The sequence below is a fragment of the Acanthopagrus latus genome, chromosome 19, assembly GCF_904848185.1.
Source record: "Acanthopagrus latus isolate v.2019 chromosome 19, fAcaLat1.1, whole genome shotgun sequence".
NCBI classification, from domain to species: domain Eukaryota; kingdom Metazoa; phylum Chordata; class Actinopteri; order Spariformes; family Sparidae; genus Acanthopagrus; species Acanthopagrus latus.
This window is the reverse complement of record NC_051057.1, coordinates 12,009-38,554: the sequence shown is the minus strand read 5'-3', so window position 1 is coordinate 38,554 and position 26,546 is coordinate 12,009. Positions and strand designations below refer to the sequence as shown.

General features: G+C 41.6%; 2 protein-coding genes across 2 annotated transcripts in view; both read right to left on the bottom strand.

Annotated features, from left to right (window-relative positions):
- LOC119008869 overlaps window positions 1–2,653 on the bottom strand; it is a 33,749-nt gene extending 31,096 nt beyond the window's left edge. The window contains exon 1 of the mRNA XM_037079577.1: window positions 1,438–2,653. Within this exon, the coding sequence (XP_036935472.1) occupies window positions 1,438–2,097 (660 nt within the window). The 5' untranslated portion in view covers window positions 2,098–2,653. The remainder of the gene's footprint in view (window positions 1–1,437) is intronic.
- itprid1 (ITPR interacting domain containing 1) lies at window positions 2,280–20,144 on the bottom strand. Its single transcript, XM_037079913.1, has 8 exons — window positions 20,091–20,144; window positions 15,404–15,481; window positions 15,091–15,293; window positions 7,986–8,485; window positions 4,460–4,520; window positions 3,961–4,073; window positions 2,671–3,753; window positions 2,280–2,312 (listed from the first exon to the last, which is right to left on the bottom strand). The coding sequence occupies exons 3-8, from the start codon at window positions 15,287–15,289 to the stop codon at window positions 2,280–2,282; spliced, it is 1,989 nt and encodes a 662-aa protein (XP_036935808.1). The 5' UTR covers window positions 15,290–15,293; window positions 15,404–15,481; window positions 20,091–20,144.
- Between the last annotated feature and the right edge of the window lie 6,402 nt (window positions 20,145–26,546).

Below are 26,546 nucleotides of genomic sequence, written 5' to 3'. Positions count from 1 at the left end.
CTTGTTGTTTTAGTGTTGCTTGAAAATGATCGGGGTCATGACACTGTAGGTCAGTGGTCCTCAATAGGCAGCCCCTGGGCTGCCCGCCGGCCTCCTATTTGTGGCCCCCGAACGATCATTCCTTCACCAAGTGTTTTGGTTGAGTCGATACGTATATACCAGCACCTGTCTCCATGCCAACGACACACAGACAGCTGCTGCAAGTGCAATTTCTAACTTTCACTTTCGTTTTTGGAGCAGTTCGCATGTTTACATTTTGCTGGCTGTAGGACCAACTTCACTGCTTCACTTGCATTCATTCTCCCTCCAACCAGCACCCATGTGCTTAATATGCCAGGAGACTATAGCTGTGATGAAGATTTCCAATTTGAAACGGCATTATGAGACGAAGCATAGGAATTTCGAAGAGACATTTCCCTGAAGAGACATTGTGGCCCTCTAAGATTTGTATTTGAGCACCCCTAGGTCATATTAACATATTAACTAACCCTTTCTCTGATCTCTCTGTTGCTTGAATGTGAGTGTGTTAAGTGGGGTGGCTGCAAGTGTCTTTGGCTCAGTGAATGATGACTGAGTGCGGATGTAAGTTGTCTGAGAGCTGCTTGGTTTCAGCCTCCAAGCCAGTAGTTTAAGGGCCGGATCCCCACAGTTTCATGGACTCCCCTCTCGACTGCCAGCATGTGTGTTGGAGTGTTGAAGCTAATATTCACACAACACTATTGACTGAAGCTTGTAGCAGCAAGGGAAGTACCTGCCTTGTAATCTATGTTCATATGGATATTTATACATTAAGCTAATATTTTGTTACACCTTACTTTCCTGATAGAGAACAACACCCTTAATATCCTGATATTCAAAACCCATCATACCCATAAATACTTAAATACAACAACAATTTACAGAAAATATTAAGTAAATATTACAAATCTGATTTGTTAGTCAAATGTAACTAACATTTGGGTGAAATAAACCTCATCTAATAAGACTTTTTGACATTTATTTTGGTATGTCCAACTCAAGCAATCACTTCAGTGATATTCATAGATTTTTTTGAAGGTAGCATAACTTTTTTTTATTGTGAATTTTTTGAAAAGAGTGTGTCAGTTCAAGGCTGTTTTGGAACTCCTCACTGCATCCATATACTATTACATGTGTGCAGTTAAAATTGTTATTCCATGATCTTGAAAATTATCAGACCAAATAGAAACAAAAATACAGGTTAATGACAGTAGCTTTGATGTCAGAAGGGCTATATACATTTAGCATTACCCATATATAACTGAGCAAGTATTTATACTGTTAAACATGAAAAACTTCAGCAAAATAATTTTAAACTATACATAACATTCAGACCCATTAGACCATTGACTAAACCAGATTTCAAGTGCTATGCGACACACATGATTCTTGTATTTGAACAGGTAGCGTATTACTTACAGCAATGTGTCCTAGAGTGTGTTGCTTGTTGTTCTGATGGTCACAGGTGCAGTAGCATGGCATGGTGGCTACTTGATTGCCCTCCCAAAGCTTGTCCTTGTCCACATTTTCACTCCTGTCCACCTCCTCTTCACCAGGCCACAGCTCTTTATCCACAGAGATTGACATAGCATTGTAATTTCTAGCCATCCCAGGGAGACAGTCATGTGACTGCTCATCGTAAGACAGCAGAGGGAAAGACGAAGATGAAGAGAAAATCAACGTAGGTCTTTGAGTCGTTTCTGAGGCAGCTGTGGATGCGGCAAACTTTGGGACTGTATGAAGAGCTCCATGTGATAATTTCTTGGTGACGGTGTTTCCTTGAATCTGCAGATCTGTCCATGACTGGACAGCACGGAAAGGGGTTGAAGTGTCTAAAGGTAGAACACTATGGAGAAGAGTGCGTTTTGATTCACTCATATAGGGAATATCCTTCCTATGGACAATATGAGAAGATGGAGATGAAGACATCTGAACAGAAACAGAGCAGCCTGGTGGCTTGAGGTCTGGGATTTCAAAGGGGGCTAGAATGAAGGAGGGGGGTGTATCTGTGAAGGAAGTTCCACTTCTTGCGGTTTGTTCAGTGTCAACTGTTGATAAGGATGAATAAGAGAAAGGCATAGCTCTGTCTGTGGATGAAAATGAATCTTGAGCTTCTGGTCCTCTTGGCCAATGTGTTTCAGGAGGGCCATCTGAAGTTTCAATGCTGCATGACTCCTCAAGCACCGGAGTTGGATTGGAAATATTGATTGGTTCTGCCCAATAGACTCTCCCTTCAGTATCAAGCTGCTGAAAAATGACATCTAGATCTCCATTTTCACCTTCAGAGCCATCCACTGAAGTTTGAAATACCAGATGTAAACTGTCAATCTCAATCAGATCCTTTGGTTTAACTTTAGTTATGCTCTGTGCCTCTATAACGTCATCATGGAAAGCTAAAGCACCTCTAAGTGATTCACTTTCTGTGCCATTAATTCCCAATTGACAGGCCTTTCTTAACTCTTCCGATTTAACTTTAGTTGAAACTTCATGCAAACTACAGGAGTGGACCTGTGGATCTATTTCTTTTTGGTTACATACTTCTTTAGACACTGAACAAGAAGGCTCTGACAGACCAGCAGAAGACTCCCTATCTGAGTTATATACGAGAGCATCCCGAGTCTGCAAAGTGTCAGTATATCTGTCACCCCCTACCAGTCCCTTTCTATTCATCTGAAGGGTATCATTTGATTCCAATGAGAGGTGATCCATTTTAACATGAATATTATCTGGGACAGGTGATTCTGGAGCAGGGTCTCTGCAATCATCAAGAGGACATGATCTGTTTTGTTGGGAGATGGATTGCTCTGTTAGGTCTGAAATTCTTTCAACAGCTGAATCTATAAGATCATGTGGATCCTGTGACTGTGATGACAAATCAGACTGACATATTGGATTGGAAGCATTATGCGACAGGCAAGGCAGTGCGGTACGCTTCCTTTTAAATTTAGAGTGACAGGATGGAAATAAGGGATTGCCCTTGTCCTCTTTCTTCCATGTATTGGTAGCTGGATCAGAGAGGCATATGGTAATGACAGAATCTTTTTTATTGTTTTCTGTATTCCGTGACAGGGATTGAAATAGTGGGGGAGATGGTGAAGAGGATGGATGATGAAAACCAGGAGTGGTATAGGGTGACAAACGTGAGGAAGCAGAGATGGCATATTCATGAGAAGCAACTTCAGGCCATCCTGACCTTGTGTTCCCTGGACTCAAGTTAGACTGGGCAGAAGATGTGACATCCAAGGCAGAATGATCACAATTTGGAGAGGGTGAAAGTGATGTGGCAGGTAGAGGGGAACTTGGAAGGCATGCTGTACCTTCAGAGTCATTAGAAAGAGTACATAAGTTGGGGGATAGGGCATCGTTATCCTCACTAGAGAGCACATGAGGGACGAGGACAGGAGATTGGAATTTCGTTATGATTTGTAACTCAGAAATGTACTTGCATACCAATGTAAGCAACGAAGCAGGTTGAAACTGGCTCTGATCTGGTGGTTTCTCCATCTCTGACAATTGCGGGTCAGATTTTGGGAGACACAATGAGACAGGACACAAGTGAGGCTCAAGGACTAGTGAATGCCCTGGTGAAGGACAGGGTGAGGAAAGGACAGATTTGTCATCAGGAGAGGTTAGAGATGAGGAGAGCAGGAACGATGGGTAGGTGTGAAAAAGCGGTGAGCCAGGCCTGTTATGGCTCTTGCTGTCATTGCTCCCTCCTGACCGGCTAGACAGAGCCTGCAATCAAAAAACAATACAGTCAAACAGGTACTCAGTTACTATTATATATATCTTGTATACAATATACCACCCATTTTAATGACCAAGTCCATTCTGTCATAAAGTCAGAGTGACTGATTTAAAGGGTACCATAATTTAGCACTGGACCTCCATCAAGTTGGGGTCTTGTGAGAGAAGTGAGTATGCAGTAGTAAGTAGGGAGACCTTAATGAGATCAGGTCCTGGTGATGCCTGAGAGAGGGAGGGGTTTGAGAGTTCCTCTGGAAAACTGCTGCTGTCTGACTGGTAGCTGTCGATCCGCATTACACTTGGCATTTCTTACACATACAAGTGAGGAAAGGGAAAACAAAAGGAAGGAGGGAAAGCATATCATAATCATAACACAACACCCCGTGATTTTCAAACTAAAGCAATAGTTCACTATTTTAGAATAAGTGGGCATATTGCTTCTTTTTAAGCTGCTCATTAGAGGATAAGTGTGTGTGTGTGTGTGTGTGTGTGTGAGAGAGAGAGAGAGAGAGAGAGAGAGAGAGAGAGAGAGGACAATGATAGAAGTAGCATCTTGTCCTGTAAGGAAACCTGTGACATACAGTATAAGTGTTGACAGTTTCATTTAGCTCTCAGATAGGTACTGTTGTGATAAAATGTGTGCTTGCACTTTAAAGCAGGGATGATTGAAAGTGAGTTAAAATGTAAGACCTACCTAAATTATTTACTGCTCCCATGTAGCTCCCAGTGACACTATTTTCCTCAAAACTGTTTATCTGGAATGACATAAAACATTAATAAACTTTACAGGGAAGTAAGTACTGACTACAACAGAAAATATATTAAAACCTGCACCTTCTTCAAGTGGATACACAATGTCAGCATTTTTCAGTTTGTGACAAGAAAAAGACAGGCAAAAAGTGTTTTGGGCAGGACAGCAATCAAACATGTAAAATGTGGGGAAGAATCAACAATTACTGTGTCTCAATTTAGGGTCTGCATCCTTCAAAGGACCTAGCCTTTGCGGCCTTTGAAGGTGAGTCCTTCGGAGAGACCTTTGAAGGCTACGTCAACCGTTGTGAAATGTGACGGTCTAGCCCTTCAGAGCATATCCTGGGTGCATCACCAGATGTTCCCGCCCCCTTGTCATGATTTCTGTTGCCCAGGCCCGCAAGAGTGATGATCTACACCACAAGATGTTGCCATTTCTTACTTTCTGTCTTCTATTTCGGGTGCGCAAAGAATCTTGGTATATAGGAAGCCGCTAAGGGTAGTAGCGGCGCATCCTCCAAAAAGAGGTAAAAGAAGGCTGCATTTGCAAGTCAAAATGGACAGTGCACGCCATCATCATGGCACTAAGGCTTTTCTGAGCAAATCTAAGGTGGACCTGGCCAATCTGGCCAACCTGTAAAGTGTAAAGAGAGTACAAAGACATAGAAAAATAAATGCATTTCTTGTTGCCACTAGGGGTTGCTATGACTGCAAGTGAATATGTGCATGTTAATATCCTCAGGCTGGAACTCTTACCAAACATATGAAGTTTGGGGGCAGATTTGACCATGCACAGTTAAGTTCCAGCAGCTACCTCTTTCATGGCAAATTATTTACCCTTGCAGCCAGGCTTTGGCCACATGGTGCAACGAAAACCTTTTAATAACCAATGTCAAAGGCATTGAGATTACCCTTACAGAACTTGAAGTCCACAAGGTAAACTTTGTAGGGGCAGATGGTAAAGGTCCAAAAGGTAAACCAAATAATTTAAGAAAGTGTTGGTTATCATAATGTGAAGTTTCATGCAGATTCAACCATGCACATTGATATAACAGCAACCTCCGGTTTTATAGCGAAACATTGATCTTCCCCATCCTGCCATGGCAATGCCATTCAACAAAGACTCAAGCTTTTGATAACTTCTATGACACAGATGTTAATTGGCAATTGGGTTAGGATGAGTTTGTTAAAATGAAAAAAACCCTGTAAATTGACAATGGCTGACTTCCTATTGGGTTACAGTTGTGCCACCAAGAGACTTTTATTAGGCAAACAAATGTGTACCGAATATTCATGCAGGTATGTCAAACCAGCTGCTGGGTTTGCAGTAAGAAGTATAAAAAAATAGTACTATATTTAGGCAACTTCAGAACTGATGAAACCTCTTTGATGAGAGGTGACATGTCTTGAAGGAAGTGAAACAAGTCCAGTTGCCTTCAGTATGGCACTTTGACCTGGATGACTGAGATTCTTCATCGGCAAGTAAAAATGTCATTTCCAGTTTTCCAGAACAGGAGACTTATAAAAATTCTGAAGTTTGGTGCAGATTCAATCATGTATTGAGATACAGTTGAGATGAGATACAACAACTTCCTGTTTTATGGTGAATCATTCATACTTCCACGCCATCATGGCCATGCCGTTCGATAAAAATTCAAGCTTTCAATAACTTTTCATCCAAAAGCTGTTAAGGTACAACGAGAGAGACAACCGAGCCAGGCGGTGAACAACTCGGAGGTTGTGGTGGAGGGAGGACCCGCGGGGCAGCAATGGACAGCCCACAGAGCATTGAGTACGTCTGCTTATAAGTTAGCATTGCTATGCTAACAGCTGATCGTTGAGGCTAACAGTTGATCAGTGGGGCTAACAGCTAATCAGCGGAGGAAAGTGAGTCCATGGAGCCAATTCTTCAGGTGTGCCTTTGAAGTCTGCACACCTGAAGAATTGGCTCCATGGACTCACTTTTTCACCTCTGCTTGTAAAGACAACTTTGCTTTCTTCTTTCAACAGAAAAAAGCTGTTTTGTAACAGATCGAGAAGCGGCGATATTAACGCCAGCGTCCTCTCGCATCCGGGTTGTATATTCTCTCTCTCTCTCTCTCTCTCTCTCTCTCTCTCTCTCTCTATATATATATATATATATATATATATATATATATATATATATTCTCTCTCTCTCTATCTCTATCTCTATATCTATATATATACCGTATTTTCACGGCCATAAGGCGCACCTAAACGTCTCAAATTTTCTCCAAAATGTGCGGCGCGCCCTATAGTGCAGTGCACCTAATGTGTTGTTTTTTTGTAAGGCGGATTACATGAGAACGTTGAAGGGTAAAGTGTGAGCGTTATTGTTGTTGTTGTAAGGCGGACGTAACAGAGGACTAGATGAGAACGTTGTGCCGGTATGTGCGTCATTGTTTTGGCAACCCCGATAATGGCAAAGAGACATGCTTATGAAGCACAGTTTAAACTGAAAGCTGTCAGTTACACGGTGGAACATGGGAATCGAGCAGCCGCGAGGGAATACAATATCAATGAATCCATGGTTCGCAAGTGGAGGAAGATGGAAAACGAGCTGCGACAGGTCAAGAAGACGCAGCTGAGTTTCCACGGACACAAGGCGAGATGGCCCGAGTTGGAAGACTGACTCGAGCAATGGATTGCCGGTCAAAGGACAGCTGGAAGAAGCGTCTCTACAGTCACCATATGACTAAGGGCAGTAACGCTAGCGGAAGAAATGAAAATTGAACATTTTCAAGGAGGTCCGTCTTGGTGCTTTCGCTTCATGAAACGGTGCCATCTTTCCATCCGGGCCAGGATTTCAATAAAGCACAACCAAACTCAGTTTTGCTCCCGCTGCCTTTTTAAATACACACATTAGCATGCATGTTTTACCGGTGTGTTTTACCATGCCTGCGCCCTATGGTCCAGTGCGCCTTATGTATTTGTTAAATACAGAAAAAGCACCCGTAACTGAAACCGCACCCTCTAACCCGGTGCACCCTATGGTCGTGAAAATATGGTATATATATATATATATATATCTTTTACTCTACTGTGCATGGTTGAATCTGCACCAAACTTCACATGTATGATAACCAACATGAAGTCCACCAATCTGATTTTTTTTCCTTAATCTATTAAGAGAAGAAAAAATATTTATTATTTACTGTTTGGACCTTTACAATCTGCCCCTACAGAGTTTACCTTGTGGACTTAAAGTTCTGTAAGGTTAATCTCAATGCGTTTGACATAACAGGTTATTAAAAGGTTTTTGTTGAAGCACGTGGCCAAGGCACAGTTGCAAAGGTAAATAATTTGCCATGAAAGAGGAAGCTGCTGGAACTTTACTATGCACGGTCAAATCTGCCCCCCAGACTTCATATGTTTGGCAAGAGTTCCAGCCTGAACACATTAACTTCACATGTATGATAACCAAAGACTGTAGTTGCTGTGCAACTTGCCTCAGTTTCAATTGATGAAATCTGCGAGACACTCTTCTTCCTTTGTGAAGACGTTTTTGCTGTCACAGGGTGACCTCCTCTCAGGGGCCGGGGTTGTGGTGTGCATTCTTGGGCTGCCAAAGAAGCCACCAGAGGCTGGGATTGGGGGTCTGGACCAGCTCCTTGCTCTTCTGCCAGAGGACAAAGACACACCTTCTCCTGAAGTCCAAGACTGACTCTCTTTTCTCCATGGGTAGGTGGAAGTTGCAGTGATTCAGGTGAAGCACAGGTAGGAGAGGTGGAAGAAGGTGTTAGTGGATCCTGGGTTTTATTTTTGTGGATTCTGCTGAGTGATTTTTTTGATGCTCGTCTGAACAGCATGCCTATACGCCTCCTTTTCTCCTGGTCTTCAGGAGGCAGTTCTTTCCCCTGGGATGTTCCAACAGGGGAGCAGGAGGACCCCATCAAAGAGGAAAAGGCTGTAGTTACGTGCTGGAGAACCTCAAGCTGTTTAAAACGATCTGAAGGAGACAGAAGAGAAGAGATATTACAGGGTCAAAATACAGCATCATGCACTGATATTATACTGGATCTGACATTTTTAAACCATTTCTTCCAACACCTAATGTCACAGAGAAAATAATCAGACACCATCAGCACTGCCATAACCATCTTATCACGAAGTACCACCAACTATGCTAATCAACAACACCCCAACATCACCACCAACTTGAAATTTTGGCTTCAAGTTTTAAAAGTAAGCTGTGCATTATGTTAATATTTGTATAATAGTTATTACGCAGACACACATCTATCCATGTCCTGGAAAAATAACAACTATGGTGCTGATCTTAAATTACAGACACTGACAATGGCTTGTGGTTACAGATGTATAGTGTTATTATGTACACCCATGCATGTGTACATAATTTTGGGTCGTAAATTGCATAATTTAGACATCATTTACATTTGAAATAGTTGTTGGTCCAATTAATAATCACTGGATTAAAAATTACAAAAAACAATGTCTCCGGTGTATTGTGACAGAGAAGAATACTGCTGTAACATTGCTTTCCCCAATGCCATTCAATTATGAATTCATTTTCCAGCCAAAAAAAGGCAAACGAGCTGCAGTTTAAGACTAGCCAGAGATCGATGTCAAATTGTGTTTCTTTTAAATAGTGCTTGGTGGTCTCTTTGGTTAAATGGACAGTGGTCTCGATAAAGGCCAATCAGAAGAGATGATCAGATAAACAGCAGAAGTGGTTTATTTACGTGTTGATACAACGCCATACCATACTGCATGGCTCAAGACTAACAGCCTCCTGTTGGATCCCAGTCAGGGGACTTCTTTGCATCATTTCTGTATTTTCATGTGTTTTCTAGTAGAGGTGTTTTGAGCCATTGCAGCGCATTCCTGTATATGGTCCTGTATACGCTGTGTATATTTGCAGTGCATTTTCTTAATACTGGTCATATACTGTCAAATTGATGAAAATGTGTTTGTTTATGTTTAGTCTGTTTGCATGTGATTTCTGTTAGAAGAATAATGTCCTGGTTCTTGGAGTTGCTGGAGGGTGCCCCACCCCTAGAGTGCTGGGCCACCTCTGTTGTGGCAACTGGGTTTTTGACTTTGAATCATCTTTTGTATATTCACATTTTCCTTATAAATGTGTTTTTGGACTTTGCAGCACAATCCTGTATTTGGTCATGTTGTTTATATTTGCAGTACATTTCCTAAAGGGTCCACATGCATGCAAATGTTCAATTCATTTGCTTGTGTTTTGTATATTTGCATTCATTTTCTTAAATTGAAACACATTTGCCCTTGTCAGTTACTGTACATTAGTGGCCTGATAATATTACTGATACACATCAGAAACATGACAGGTTGTGATTGGATGAAATAGAGAATGACCTGGAGAAGATTAGGAAACTTAGAGGACATTCATAAAGTCGTCTTGACTAAACTTTTAAGCTACGCTTCATTAGGAGAGACTTTTAATAGAAATGAAACACGGAAGACTGGAGAGAACACTTTGGGTCTTCTCTCCATGCTGCATGTAAGCTAAGTCTAAAATTCTTCTGAGAATTAGCAACTCTACTTCACAAGGGAAAATGTACAATCAATTTGTAAATGTGTGATCACAAACATCCTTTGAGTATCTTGGGAGGTGAGAGAGGCCAAACACATCATTAGCACTACAGTGCACCCCTTTCTTATTATTCAATGGACACCTCAACATCAGTGGCGTGCACAGACTTTTTGAAGAGCAGGGGCAAAAAGAAGGGCACTTTAGCGCGCGTTTTGCCTGCCAAGAGGGCACTTTAGCGCATGTATTGGCTCCCAAGAGGGCACTTTAGCGCGTGTTTGGGCTCCCAAGAGGGCAGTTTAGTGTGTGAAGCATCTCCGTCTTCACACGTGTAATGGGCACGTTCAAGTTGAACTCCTGCTGACTGACTGCTACAGGAGTTCAACTTGCAGATCAGCTGGTGACTGACACTCTCACTTCCCGTGGATGTGACGAGACTTGTGAGCTTGTGGTGTTTGCCTTTCTCGTCTGGGAAGAGGTGGAAGAAATTGAAACTCCATTAATGCTTGAGGAAAATCAACAACAACTGCGATCAGTTTTCCTACCTGATGCTACTGAACTTTGCTGGCCTTTTTCTTATATTAATCTCCCAAAATAGTAGTCAACCAAAACATGACACACACACACACACACACATATATATATATATACAGTGGTGAATTTTGATGGCTCACACCTGCAACAATGTCTGAATTATTTTTCAATGTATTGAGCAATTACAACCGCTGTCCCTTTATAATGTTTAATGCCCTTAGTTGTACCAGGATTATTCCTAGTGAAGCACTTAGAGTCTGAAAAAACCTTTTTCTGAGTTTAAAAATTCTGGCACCACTTGTCAGACTTTCTTTGAAAGTTTGACAGACACTAGATGTTAAAATACCTTACACCTCTGGAGTGTCCCAGTAGCTCAATTGGTAGAGCATGCACCCACTGACTAAAACAGTGGGCAGAGCTACTGTGATTCACTCGTAAGTTTCTAGAGAGCCAGATCAGGGCCACCTCTTCAGAATCAGAGTCATAATTTGTTTTAGTTGCCCCGCAAATGGGGAAATGTCTTCATCACAACAGCCAATGGCCAGTAATACTGCAATAAGCAATAATGTCATCATCTGTAACTGCTTTATCCCTTTTTAAAGGGTTTATTGCTGGAGCCAATCCCAGCTGTCTCCAGGCGAAGGCAGGGTACACCCTTGACAAGTCACCAGCTCATCACAGGATCCTCAATATCTTGCTCAATGACACTTTGACATGCAGCTCAGTTCAGCCCAGGGGAGGCGGAATTTGAACCATCAACTTTCCAAACACTAGCCGACCAGCTCTAACCGCTGAGCTACAGCACAAGCTACAAGTTCATACAGTTTCCTACCTGTCACTTAGCTTATGTTATGTTATGTTGATGTCAGTACTGAGGTGCGCTCCATTTCAGTATGCTGGTACACCGCGAGGGCGGGCAAATGGTTTAATACCCTAGGGTGGGCGCAACCAAGTCTACAATTGGGACGGGGGGGTTCACACATTTATGTTTTCCTTAAAAACAGATCTTCATCTGTGACTACACATACAAATTACTGCACTTAATCTTTTTGACCAGGGGTTACTAAATACTTACGTACATTAGCTACAAAAGTGAGAATAACAACCACCACTCTCAGAAGATGCTCACTTCTAAGCGTATTGTAGGCAGTGTAACAACATCGTCACTATGCTGCGGGAACAACTGAGAAACTCTGGAGGATCTTTAATAAACATCATATCCTGGTTCACTTTAAACACAACACAACACTTTCCAACACACTGAGGCAGAATTTTTTCCATCCTAAGGACAAAACACCCAGGCATAAACAGTTATTGTCAGGATCCCGGCTTTTATTGGGTTTTTTTCCAGTGTTATTTTGAAACCATGCCCTTGTGTGTCTCTTCGTGCTTTTCAGTTCCTCCTTTGTGTTTTGCCGTTGTATTACCTCACCTGTCATTTTCCTTCCTCACTCACCTCACCTGTTCCTCATCCTCCCATTAGTGTATGTGTTTATAGTCTTTGTTCTCCCTCATGTTTGTCAGTTTGTTCCGTGATACACACTTTCTGTCAGCTGTCTATCAGTGATGTTCTCTAGTGTTTCCCTCAGTGTCTCCTCCTGTGTCTCCCCCTTTGGTATGTTTGGATTTTGATTCCTTGATTTTTGTATTTGATTTGAACTTTGCATTCTGTTGCACTTTGAGCCTTTTAATTGTTACTCAGTTTGGTTTGTCTAGTTCTCTTGCTTTTTGTAGTTCTTGCTTTGTGTAAATTAAAGCTTGCTTTTTGTTTCCCCTATCCTACCTCCTGTGTGTGTCTGTGTTTGGGTTCTCATGAAATTTCCCCCTTAAGTGTAATAGAGCAAACTGACCTTAATTATCGACCCAGCAGACATTTGCACACATGTGGGCATTCAAGACACATGGTCTGCTTGTCTGAGTGGCAGGATAAAACTGAGTGGGTGCGCTTCAGGCCATCTCAGATTTTGAGGAGGAGCTGTTTCATAGGCCCTCATTTAAGGAGGTCCAGGATACCCTGGGATTTGTATGATAGGCAAAGATACTGAAGTGGCTTATGGATGAGTAGCAGGGCGGTGCTAGCTGCTAGCCATCCACCTGGTAGCCTCCCGTCAGCTCTGGTGCTAGCTCGCCATCAGCCGGTTAGCCTCCTGTCCGCTCCAACTCCTGCCAGCGGTTTTCAGTCAGCAGGCCACTGGACACCTGCCAGTGTCCCTCCATTGGCTCCAAGGCCGACAGCTACCAGTGTCCCTCCCAGCTTCCAGGCCGACAGCTACCAGTGCGTCTCTATCGGTTTCCAGGCCGACCATTGCCCCTGCCAGTGTTGCTACTGCCATCGGTTCTCCGCAGGTGTCCAAGTCGACAGTGGACAGACTTTCCCCGTCAATGCCCAAGTCAACCAGCGCCTGTCCAGCAAATGCCCACCAGTGCTTCCCCACTTTGTCGCCAGCCTCCAGAGGGTGTCAGCCTTTGACTTCGCCTTCTACGATGGCCTCCTGAGGGTCCCAGCCTTTGCTTCTCTGATGGCCTCCTGAGAGTCCAAGCCTTTGCTACGGGTTCCAGTGGGTTTCTGCTGTGGCCCCAGGTCTCCTGATTGGTCACTGCCCTTACCCTGACCTTCTGCTCTCTCGCCTACCTGACCTTTCAGTTTGTTCCATGATCTACCCTGTGATTCTGTCAGCCTCTGTCTATCCTTGATGTTCTCTTGTTTCCTTCAGTGTCTCCTCCTGTATCTCCCCCTTTGGTATGTTTGGACTTTCATTTCTTTTTTTAATTTGATTTGAACTTTGCTTTTCTGTTGTAATTCAAGCATTTTGATTGTTACTTAGTTTTTTGGTCCTCTTGGTTTTTGTAGTTTCATCTTTATGTAATTAAGCTCACTTTTCACGTTTCCCCTATCCTGCCTCCCCTGTGTTTCTGCGTCCTGGGTCCTCATAAAGTTTCCCCATTAAGTGTAACAGTTAGGTAGCTTTATGATGTTCAGTGCAGCTAAGAATACACAGATTTGTACATTTGGGACACAAAACAACCCCTCCATAAATGAATGACACAACACAGGAGGGCCAATCCTCAATTCAAGGAGTCATGAAGCTCTGGGCTTTGCCCACAGCTGTCTACTAAAGAGCTCACTGGCTTCTGCATGTGTCTGCTGGTTAAAGTGAATGGAGTCACTTGTTTATCCAAAAGTAAGGTATCTGTCATCATGCCGTTTTTGCACCTAATGCTGCAGAAAAGGATGCAGACCTCCTGGATTGGTAATGTCACCTGTCAACTTTCCACAGTACTGAAATGAGGCGATCCAACAGACAGAACATGTCACGTAATTTGGTTTTGTGGTGGAAATTTCTGTCAATCAAAGAGTAAAGTCAGATCTGTCTTTTCGGTAAGTTTAATCCAACCATCTGCAGATGGACTCACCACACAGTCAAATTCATGAGCTGAGTGAATGAGCCCCGAGTAAAGGAGTGTTCACAATTTTATACACAGATATCAACAAAGTCAGGGGAAGAGACAAGCACTCTCGGTGCCAGCAGTGATTAAGCTACACACACACGTACATACGACTATCCCAATCAGACAGGCTTCTCATCGACACAAGACGTAAAGTTAAAACTTCATGACGCATGACCTGGGACTCTGTGCAAAGCATAAAATTATCAGACATAAAACATAAGACAAGAAGACGACTTTCTATCTGAGTTTTGGCTGGTTCGTGACTCTGTTACAATCATATAGGGCAGAGTTTAGGTGTTCATGCATTTGCATAAGATATCAGTCACATGAAGCAAGTTAGATAAATGTTTTTAAGAAATCATATTCAACAAAATAGTTCAAAATTCATCAACCCATAATGAAAAGGAATTTTTCCATCACAGTTTCTTAGCTTGCTTCTTATTGGCAAGGAGAGATGGGGGGAAAAAAAGGAAAGAGTGCATCCAAACAGTATCAGACACATATACAGAGGCCAATGTTGAGCATCGAATTCATACCAGTGCATTGGTTTTGGTAAGGAAGCATTTCAGCATTCACACTGTATTTTCAGCAGGAACTGTAGTTGTTCATAGCGAATGAATGAAAGGTTTAAATTATGTTATATTATCTTATATATATTATTTCATCAGACTCATCAGTCTACTAGTTTCAGCAGAGTCATCTGCCATCAAAATCACCATTGTTCGGACTCCACAATGGGATCTTCCTTGCTGTGAATCTAACACCAAAGCCTTTCTGTTGAGACTTAAACGTGACATTTGTTCTGTTAGAATAAGTGATTATTTGAGCTTTATCTAGTTGTTTCTCCTGATAGAAATCAGCTACATATCAGTTGCCCTAACCATATACATTTGTTCACTTGATCTGGGCTTACCTTGTCTGGGCTGGGATCCTTACACTTATACCTGGCTTCACTTACATTAGTGTATTTTTGACATAGATCTGTCAGCATTGGATCAAATAGTCTTGTGGCCGACTGGAACAATGAGAATGCTAAAAGTGAGACTTACTGCTGACATCAGGATTCTCGAGGTCCAGCCGGTCCTTTTGGGCCTCCAGAAAAACCTGGAGGTTAATTCCTTTTGCCTGGGACTGATGGTTGATGAATCGAGCTGGGATACGTCCAGAGAGGTCAGGTTCGTCACAGCCAAAGCCCAGGTCCAAGAGAACCTCTTCCGGGTCATCATTCCACAGGTTGAGTATGTCCATCACACTGCCAAAAGGGGAGAAGGAGCTTGTGTGCAGAAAGGTGAGTGTGTAGTGACACCACTCTACACAAAAAAATTTCTGAACCCTGAAGTGTGGCTGTGTGTGAGGCCTAACCTGAGTGGCCAAGAGAGACCCGAAGTTGCTGAGCTGAAACTGTTCCACCTGCTGAAAGTCGTACTTGACCTGCTACACCTGAACATGTACAATACACAACAAAGAGCTCACTGTTCCAATGACTTGCTTTTGATATGTAGCTAGCAATGAAATCACGTCACTGACAAGGCTTTTATGTGTTCCCAAAGCCCAATATATCTTAATCATCTGTTCCATGGAGCTACATAGTCCAAAAATGTTTAAAAACATGTCAGTGAACAACACTGTTACACTTCACATTCTTCATTACCATGAACACACTCTTGTCATCACGTCTCATCACATGTTCACACAATAGAGAGGCCTACATATAAACCCAGAAGCCTAGCTTGGGGTCTCTATGCACCAGCAAAGCATGAAACCAATGATACCATGCCAAAAACGTGGTTAGGTGTGAGATTAGTCCAAATTCAAACTCCCATTGAACAAGAAGCACCAGAACTCACCTGTACCCTAGCAAAGTGGTCATAACATCATCCACACAAAAACACAGCCCCTGCTTGCTTTTTTCCATCATTACACATTGCTAAAGAGGCAGGTGTGACTCAAGAGGTAGATGTCATCCAATCAGAGGGAACATGATTTGACTCCCGGCCTGAGCAATCTGGGCCAAATATTGTTCCGCGTATTCCTCCTGGTGGCTCTTCCATCTGTAAACTTTGATTAACCACAGTCTTTAACAAGCCAGACGGGCAAGTAAAGAGGGCAGTCATAAGGACTTCTGGTGGAGGATCTTGGCTTCAATTGTGTCAATGGGTCGATCACTATAGCTGTTGTTGTCCAATCCTGATCTTCAGATCAAGAGCAAAATGAGAACAGTCACTGAGAATCCAGAAGCCTGCAAACACTGGGCTCCAAAAAAGATTCACAATGAACTGTTATTGTCAATGGCAAAAGAGCAAACAGAGGGGTAGGTAAAGTGTCATCGACATGCCACCCACAAAAAGGCAGAAGACCCCAAAAGAAGATGACATGAAACCAGCCACAATGGAGTAAAAAACAAGAAAAACATTTTTTTGGACAAAATCAGTAATGACTGATTGATAAGTGGCCGCTTCAGCCGCTGGGGTACTCTGGACACTCATCTATTTATCACTGTACTGATTTTTTTTTTTTTTCAAATCACAAGATCCAATTGAATACCAGTAAAATGGAGACATAAAACCTTGCGCTATGATATTTCAACAAATTATGAATCAATAATGTCTTAGAACAAGTCAGGAATTCATATGAGGGGTAGTTCCCTTTGCTTAAGGTGTTAACAGAAAGATAGGCTACCAGTTATTGTCCTGTAAGACATCAAAGAGTCATTGGTTTGGCATAAAGGTATGATTAACAATGTAATGAGGTATAAACCATTGTTCTGTTGTTACCTGAACGTATGTAAGTCTTTTTTCCATGCAACATATATTAAAGAGATCCGATTCATCACACTGAGTCAGATTTTTCAGAGAATAATCAGCTTTCAAAATTTAAGAAGGATGTGATATTGGCATATTAATAAGTGAATGCTGGGAAATATGAAGTTATAGAAAGTGTTAGAAACTGTAGTACATGCACCATTTTGCTGTTTACTTGAGCACTGAGCAGTATTTTTTTTTTTTTGGCAACCTGAATCGTCTCCTCCAATGCAAGTGCAGCATTGTGGCTACGTAATCAGATCTAACCAATGCAAGTGCAGCATTGTAGCTACGTAATCAGATCTAATCAATGCAGTGCTTCCATAACAGATACGTGACCACACACGCACACACAGCGAAGACTGCAGTGCGAAAACTAAAATCAAAACACAAAATGCAGAAGTGAAAGAGTGTCAGCATTGTGAAAATGAACCCCCTAACGCATTATTTTCAGAAAACAAGAGAGGATGATAAGAAAGAAGATAGAAACAAGAGCGACAAAGAAGAAGAAGAGGACGAAGAAGAGGGCGGGCTTTAAACAAGGTGGTAGACAAGGGAATAGATGAGCCGGGTCTGTCGCAGAGAAAGGGAGAGGGTGATGCAGGAGGCAGCTGGGGCACTGTAGCTGTGAAGCTTTATGAGTACAATCCTCAGTGGGAAAACGTGTTTAAGTGGTTGGTGTTTAAAGAGGGCAAAATGTTCTGTACTTTATTTGTTTGACAATGACGTTTTTACCAAAATTGCTGAATTTTCATTGTGCTACTAAAAAAATGTTGTGTGCTACTAAATTTTTCAGCATGGTAGAGCAGTGCTACTTGGAAAAAAGCGTAGCTTGAAGCCCTGCGGACCCAAGTCAACATCGGTATGCCATTTGAGCGGTGGAGACATTTGGGGCATGTGAAGGGCCGTTTGTAGCTTGTATTAGCTCAATGCTAACGTTAGCTTCTTTGTGTATTGTTTTTAGCCATGAGAATGGCTAATTAGTTGACTAAGTCGGCTCTGCCTCTCCCTGCTGAGTCCCACTGCCAGATGCCAAGTTTGTGGGGGCATGGCTTTGGACAGAGCACTGACGGGATAGGGGGGTGGGGATACTTAAAGGAGGTGCCACTTTCAAATCTTGCTAACTCTCTTGCTAGCTCTCCAGGATTGTAGACCCTAGGTTTAAGATACGGTAGGTCTTCTAAATGTAACCGAAAAAATGCACAAAAATGCATACACATATTGAATAACAGCTGTTGTGTACTCACATTTTGCTCCTGGTCTTTGCTGATCAGAACCCTGTCGAACATACTCTCCTTGTTCTTTTATATTTTCCCCATATGCCTTTAGCTGATTCATATTTTCTGTACAGCTGTCAAGCACTATCAAAACTTTCCTCTGATCCTTTTGCTTTCTATGCAAAATTCACTGTGTGTTGTGCACAAGGGGAGGTCTAGCTTATTTGCATGGTAAATATGACCTGTAGTTACTTGTCTGTCTGTTCAGGATTAGAAGCAGTAATAGTCTGAACCAATCTAAATTTGAAGACACACTACACATTAGATGATACACTAGAATATTGTTTTTAACAATGTTTAAATCAACCGAGGAAAAATAAACTGAGATTAAAAAAAAAAAAAAAGAGTGCCATGTACTATACTTTCTATAAAGCTCTTGGCAATAAAACATTACAGAAACAATTATTGTCTGCTCATCAGTCAGCCCATTTTGCAAGGATACTCTCAGGTCTTCTCAACCTAGTGTTGCTCTCTGTAACCAGATTGTATGCCTTAGTGACAACTCAATAATCCCCTATTAGATGGCATAAAGAAATAATTGAGTATTTTTTTTCCAACTTTTTGAACAGCTAGGATAACTAAGACTAATCCTCAACACAGACTTTAATAATCAAAGATAAAAACTTGCTATTATTGGCAAATAAGCTAACTATGTCACTGTAAAAAAAAAAAGAAAAAAAAAAGCTCTGATTGATTTATATTCTCTCATGCTGATAATGATGGATGGTGCTTTGCAGTTCAGGAGATCCAGGAAATTATATCAGGAGGATGTGTTTGGGATGTACCCAACTAAAGATCTTATCAATCAAATCTGATTTTGCAGTACAATATAATAACTAAAGATTTTTCACTTCAGCAGGACACTCAACTTTTTTATCAGCCAGCATCATTATGCTTATATCCAGCCTCAGACTTACATTTTAATGCCCTTCTTCCTCATCTGTGATGTGAAAACATTAGATTTCCACACAGCTGGAGAAAGTAACAGTGTGCCTCCTGACTAGAGTTCAGTTATAAATACTCAGCACAACACGCAGCTTCTCTCCTGTTGGGCTGCTCACAGTGCTGTCAGAGCAGTCAGTGGCTACACATTTTGGTATCCGTTTTTTAAACTTAAAAGTTGACCTGACACTATAATTAAGACTAATTTTAAATTTTACAATACTACAAATAGTTTGTCATAATGGTATACTGAATATGTTATGTATCTGGGTTTTATAGAAAGTATTGCAGATAGATTTCAGTGGTATTTAGAAAACTACGGTACAATGGGCTTTTAAATTAAATGTTACAGTCTACTGCCTCCATTTGATAGGAAGTTGAACAACCAGTGGCAGAGAGAGAAAAGGTCCTGCTACAATGTTAACATTCATATGTTCATTTGATTGAAGACATATGTTCTTTCAGTCATGGAATATGCTTAGTCCAGTTCAGCACGGATTACTGAATAGCAGATTGTGGTCTCCAAGAAAGTTCTAGGTGTTAATACATAAACATGAATTGCTATAGCTCTGTTTGTTAGTATAGTCCCACCATCATTCAAGTGTAAAACTGAGAATTTACATATTATATGTTTGTTGATCCAAGATTAGTACAAAAGTTATGGGTTTGATGGAGATGTGAAGAGTTTTGCAGGTTTCTGACATGCTGCCGTCTTTAAGTAATGCATCTGTTTAATTGAAAGCAAAAAATGATTTAACGATAATTCTGTTGCACTTGCAATCAGTTGTAGTTGTTTAAGAATGTAATCAAACCTTAAAGTTTAAACATTTTGTCCAAGATCAAATACAATTACATCTTGATTAAAAATGAAATTATTATAAAAATAGTCCATCATTTTCCTATGATGTATAACAAGCTGTTGAGTACGAATTAATTTTAGGACTGCACAATGTGCTAAAGTTTAGCCTCACTGCATACTGCTGGCTGTATGACTCTGTGTATCTGACAGGAGATGAGAGATGTCCTTACCGCAGAAACTCCTGGACTGTCCTCACTCCTTGGTTAGAATATAAAGATGCTGCAGAGGAGAAGTGATGTTATCTTAACAAGGCCACAGACAGAGCATGCAGAGCCATAAATTACCCAAGAACAAAGGGAAACATCAGGAAAGGAGGAAGGCAGACGACAAGGAAATGTCTCATGGTTTTTCTGGTTGTTGAACTTCAGTACATCCAATTCTGGTGTCAAATCTCCTCGAGCTATATTAGGAAAGTGTTTCTGTGTGTGTCTGTCTCTCACCCTCCCTCCCTCCTCTTCTTTTTTCCTCCAGAGGATGTTTGGGTTTTGGCAGCCACCCCTACCTCCCTCTCTCAGACAAGGACTTCATTTGACACTGGCATCAAGTCAAGAACCAAAAAATATTTCTCCCTCTGTACTGCAATGCTTTTTTGTTTTGGTAAAAGTATATGCATTTTTTCTACTCCTACATCTACTTAACCTGGAGGCATCTGGGTGACAGGTTTACGCTTCTTTTCAAAGTTAGAAGCATTGAGCACAAAGGAAAATCCTCAGTGCTCCTGAAGTTACATGTCATTGGCTCTTACGTAACACTGGGAGCAGATGCAAAGGAGTAGGGCACAAGGGGAGAGGCTCTCATCAAACCGTGAAGATAGTGCACACATTTGTGTAACTTGATCTCAAACAGATGTCATTTGATCTGTTAAATTCACAGAGGAAATGCTGGCAGTCTTTGTTGAATCTCAGAATACTTTATACCCTTTGCTGTTAAAAACAGACCAGACAATGTTTTCAGCAGCAGTAAGCTTTACATTTTTTTAACCGAGTGTTGCTTTATCACCTACATACAAGATCCACTCTGACATGATATAAGATATAAAATACTCTGGCTAGAATATGCTTATTCCACATAAAACTGTAAATCACTTGTTAGAGTTTTCAACCTGCCTCAGGAGCTGCAGATCCAGTTCTACTATACATTAATCCAGTCACTGTCTGGTTTTGATCAATCATCGAACAGGAGAAGAACAGACTACAGCAGACAGTCAGCACCGCCAAGTATATCATTGGTACAGCCCTGCCCTGCATGGAGAACCAGCAGTCTCAAGACTTTTTTTCACAGGATTTAACTTTCTCTTCGAAAATAAAGTCACTCTTTGTCTCTTGATATATAACAAGGAAGTATTTCAAACCTGGTTAAGTTGGTGTCATTCACTCTTAGCATTGCTAAAGCTGAGTTAAGTAAGCTACAATGTAAACTATACCCAAACGTCACTGATGAAGATCATATGATATTCTTTTGACCAGCTTAGTCAGCAGCAGTTTGGTTGAGTATTATATATTCTCGCTCCACTTTCAGTTATAACTTCCGTTTATTTATAACAATTGATTTTAAAGTCATTATATTATGACTAACTAGCATTACTGTTATGAGACGAGGCGAGATTTGAGGTTGGAAAACTTTGATATACATTGCAGGGTTTCTTATGTGTGTCTCACTGTAGCAATGACACTGTTTGATATGGTTAGTAAATCATGAAATTCTTGCTCAAGGAATGAACAATGAGCAGCTGTGGCTGCTACCCCCATAAAGAAAAGACCAGGCCTGCAGAACTGGAAGATTCTGCTTTATCAAGCATTGGATGTTGACAAGTAGGGTAAAGTAGCTTAAAATTGCTAGGCAGTGCTAACGACCATGGAGACACAATAGTTAGTCTATCACTCAGTGGCGGGTGAACCTGTATTCCAGAAAGAAATTTGGCTTGTTCTGCGTTCACACGGCAGCAAAGCTACTACAAAAACCATACTATATGCTCACACATATGGCATATATCACAGCTGTACATGTGCATTTCAATAATTTAGAATATCTTGTAAAAGTTAATTTATTTCAGTAATTACATGTAAAAAGTGAAACGTGTACATATAGTGTGGATTGATTACACAAAAAGTGAAATATTTCAAGCCTTTATTTGTTTTCATCTTTAATCTTTCATCTTGGCATGGAGTCGATCAACCTGTGGCACTGCTGAGGTGTTATGGGGCCCAGGTAGTTTCTATAGTGGCGTCCAGCTCATCTGCATTGTTGGGTCTTGTGCCTCTCATCTTCCTCTTGACAATACCCCATGAATTTTCTATGGAGTTCAGGTTCAAGTGAATGTGCTGGCCAGTCAAGCACAGTAATCCCATGGTCATTAAATGAGGTATTGGTACTTTTGGCAGTGTGGGCAGGTGCCAAGCCATGTTGGAAAATGAAATAAGCATCTCCATAAAGCATGTCTGCAGAAGGAAGTATGAAGTGCTTTGAAATTTCCTGGTAGACAGCTGCATTGACTGTGGACTTGATAAAACACAGTGGACAAACACCAGAAGATGGCATGGTGTCAGGACCGGTGACCAGAACTCAGATGCAGCCAAGAGTACATGTTTCAACACAGGTGAATTTATTGAAATTATTTATTGATCCGTCCTTCTTGCCCACTGTTACGTGTGACCAGGTTAGTGCCCTATGTGTGTGTGTGTCCTGTCTCCGCCCTGCTCTGCCTTCCTGAGCTCAGGTGTGGGCAATCACCTGAGCAGGTAAAAGGAGGCAGTATCAGGGCGTCTCTCTCTCTCTCTCTCTCTCTCTCTCTCTCTCTCTCTCTCTCTCTCTCTCTCATTTCAGGTGTGTTGCAGGAGGAGGGCCTCACAGTAATTTGCTGTTTTCTTCTTTGTTGTTGATTTGAGTGTGGGTTCAGTTCCCTGGCCTGTTAGAGTGCCAGGGCTTTGTTGTTTTAATTTGGGTTTGAGTTCCTGGTAGTCCTGTTTTCATATCTTTTTGTTTTCTTTTTCTAAGTAGGTTTAGTAGTTGTTTAAGCAGCTTTAGCTGGGAGGATTCCCCGGATGTGACGGTCATGGCTGGTCTGGGGTCTCTTCTCTCTTTTTTTTTAGTTTGGCCAGGAACTCTTGCCTTTTTCTTTTGTTAAATAAACACATTTAAACTTGACTGTGTTGAGTCGGCGTCCTTTATATGTTACTGGCCTCTTTTTGTTCGAGTCTTTGGTTGTGTTCAGTTTGGGGCCGTAACACCCACGAAGAAGAACCCGGCTCCCATTGGAGGGCCGTATGATGCAGTCGTATGGTCAGTGTGGGGGTAAAGAGAGGGCCTGCTGTTTACAAAACAGTAATCCCATGGTACTCAACAGGAATTTGTGACATGTCCAGCAGGACTGGTTCGGGCTTCTGGTGGGTTAATGAGGGAGGCAGAGCAGATCGCAGACAACTGGCATGACAGGCGGGACTTAAGTTACTTATCATAGCTGTAGTCCAGTCAATGTTGGGATTGTGTTTAGTTAGCCAGGAGTGCCCCAAAACCAGAGGTATATACCGAGAGTCAATAACAAAAAACAAAACAAGTTCAAAATGGTTACCTTATAGCTGGAGCTGGACTGGCCTGGTGTGGAGGGTGACTTGAGCCAGCAGTATCCCATGGAGTGTGCTCGCCTCCAGCGGCTCTTCAAGTAGCTCTATGGATAGCCCCAGCTGTTAAACTAGCGTGGTATCTAAAAAACTTTCGTCGGCTCCAGAATCCCTCCAGCAGATGGTGGCATGTAACTAGGTTCGAGGACGGGAAGACAGAGGTATAGTTGCTCGGCTCATTAGGATACTCCCCCTGGCTAGCAAGCCTTCCAGTTTAACGGATGGCTTGGGCAGGTAGTGAGGTAATGGCCAGGCTGTCCACAGTATAGGCAGGTGTTTTTTGCTCTGCATCTTTCACATTCCTCCGCGCTGAGTTGGTTCCGTCCCAGCTGCATCGGCTCGCCCTCGGAGTAATCCTCTCGCTGCACGGGTTCCTGTGGCTGAACATGCCTGGGAACAGGTCGAGGTCTCACCAGGACTGGGGAATACTCCCTCCGACGAGGTGTGACGTCACCTGGTTTTTTACTCTGTAAACTGTTGTATCTGTTGTTTACTTTGTAAACAACCAGCTTCTTTAGCAATGAGCTTCTGAGGCTTACCCTCCTTGTGGAGGGTGTCAATGACTGTCTTCTGCACAACTGTGGAGTCAGCAGTCTTCTCCATGATTGTGAAGCCTACTGAACCAGACTGAGACACCATTTAAATGTTGAGGAAACCTTTGCAGGTGTTTTGAGTTAAGTATTTGATTAGAGTGTGACACCTTAAGTCTACAATATTACATTTTTTTTCCACAATATTCAAATATTCTGGGATACTGAATTGTAGGTTTTCATTAACTGTAAGTTGTTGTCAGTAAGTTAAAACAAATCAAAGAAATATTTCATTTTGGGTGCAATGGATCTATATAATATGTGAGTTTCACTTTATTCTCCATCATGAAATATCTGAAACTGAAGCTCCATTTCCACCACCTCATAGCTGATAAACTGTGACAATTTAGACAATATGAGTTGTTTGGCAGGACTGGCAAGAGGAAAAACTGTTACAAGTGTGGTTGTGGAAACAACTCTCGACACACTCAGTGACAGTACTGACTTTATCGACCAAGTCCAGAAAAAACACAACTGCATTGTTCATTTGATGCTGCCTTCTAACTACAACATCCCCTACTGCTAAAATACATTCCTCCACAGAGTACTCTGTACTGACAAGTATTTTGATACTGGCTGAGGTATCACAAAACCACACACTGGCTGCTGCCATCCTGCACACCAATCAGTGCCCCACGAACCATGCTTAAAGATGTGTGAATAGTAAGAAATTGTGACAATCACCAGTAAAATTATACAGTTTTATCATACCATTAGGAAAAACGCACAAAAATAGCATCCACTCACTGACACACTTTCCACTGGCTCAACAACCACTCACAAATGTGCATGAAAGAGAGAGAGAGACATCAAGAGAGTGAGACATTAAAAGAGAAATAGAGGTTCAATAGAGAGGCATCAATAGAGGCATCGATGGAGATATACATCAATAGAGGGAGAGAGGTATTGATTGATATTGATAGATATGTTTATGTGATAATTTAATTGAATTTAAAAACATTTGCAGTGAGAAAAAATTTAAACATTTATGATGACCTTCTCTGAATTCTGAATTCTGAAGTCTAACAAATCAATAATATCTCTGAGGGAAGCTGTCAACTGTCTTTAATGGCCAACATGACAGTAGCCCACCTCCATGATGAAGGAATAAATCAGTGCATGAGGAGTAGCTACTGTCGTTGTAACGACACAGATCAACCGAATGTTGTTTATTTCAGTTTTCCCAACACATGATTACATTTGCTGTACCTAACTGTGCGACACTCATATGAAGCTTTTTTTGAAGCAGTTTTTTTCCCCTTCTGAAAGAATGATGATCCTGACTCTGTTCAGCTTTGCTTGTTTCAGTGTTTGACATTCACCCATGCAAAATAATACAGACTAACCAAAACACTGCTCTCTCCACTCCTCCTCTCTTTCTCTCTCACCCCTCTCCTAATCTCCTCTCCTGCCCTTTCTAAAAAATTATCAGCAGCTGTCACATTTCATCATTGAAGGTGCGCCACTGCTAGTTGCATCTAGGAGAAACACTGCATTGTGTGCACAATCCCTGTTAACACTGTACACCCACGACTGCACTCATCAAAAGAACTCTATTCTGAAGCATGCGGACAACACCACCATCATCAGCGTCATAACAAACATTGGTCAGAGTTCATATCAGGAAGAAATCACCAATATTGCAGATTGTGTAAAGAAAATAACCTACAGCAAAATCAAGTAGCATCAGCAGTAGTAGTATGTACTAGTGTCACATCGCGGTGAGGTTGTCTTGTCTTGGTATCTGTCTCGTGAATTTCATGTCTTATTTTGAAAGTAATTCTCCTCTCGTTTCAGGTCACTTGCCGTTTCTCGTGTCCCTGGTCTGACGTCATCCCTAATTCCTGATTGTTTCCACCTGTGCTCCCCTTCCCTATGTGTATAAAGTCTTTGTCTTCCCCTGTCTGCGTCGCCAAAGTATTTCGTCTTTCATGTCGTCTACCGAAGCCATTGTCCACAGCTTTGTTCCTCGCCTTGATAAGTATTGTTCATGTTTTATTTATCTGAGTTTTGTCCTCTCGAGAAGAGTGATTTTGAGTTTGTATTTTCTGGTTAAGGGTTTGTGTTTGTATTTTGAAACTTCATAGCTTTTCTCTTCTCGTCCCTGTGAGTGAATTTTTGTTGATACAGTTTCATAAGACAGAGTAGATAATTTTCATAGCCATTGCGCTTCCTCTTCGGAGAGTTTTGTTTTGTAATTTTGATATTGAAGACATATCATAGAATAGTGTAGGTTTTCCTCCTGCGGGAGTGTTTTCTGTTTATCTGTGTTTCATGTTGTTTGTCTTGTTTGTCACTCAGTGTTTCATAGCTATTTTGTTGTCATTCATTCTGGAGAGTTGCAAAAACAGATTAATAAAACTTGACATTACTTCTGCCTATACTGCATCTGAGTCCTCTTTCTTGTCCAAGCCTGACA

Excerpts from the sequence above, each read along its gene's own strand:
- itprid1 (XM_037079913.1), bottom strand. The coding sequence starts at position 15,289 with ATGGACATACTCAACCTGTGGAATGATGACCCGGAAGAGGTTCTCTTG. Across the intron at positions 8,486-15,090 it reads CGAGAATCCTGATGTCAGCA|ATCGTTTTAAACAGCTTGAG; the intron begins GTAAGTCTCACT and ends TGTCTCCTTCAG. Across the intron at positions 4,074-4,459 it reads GGGAGCAGTAAATAATTTAG|AAATGCCAAGTGTAATGCGG; the intron begins GTAGGTCTTACA and ends TGTATGTGTAAG.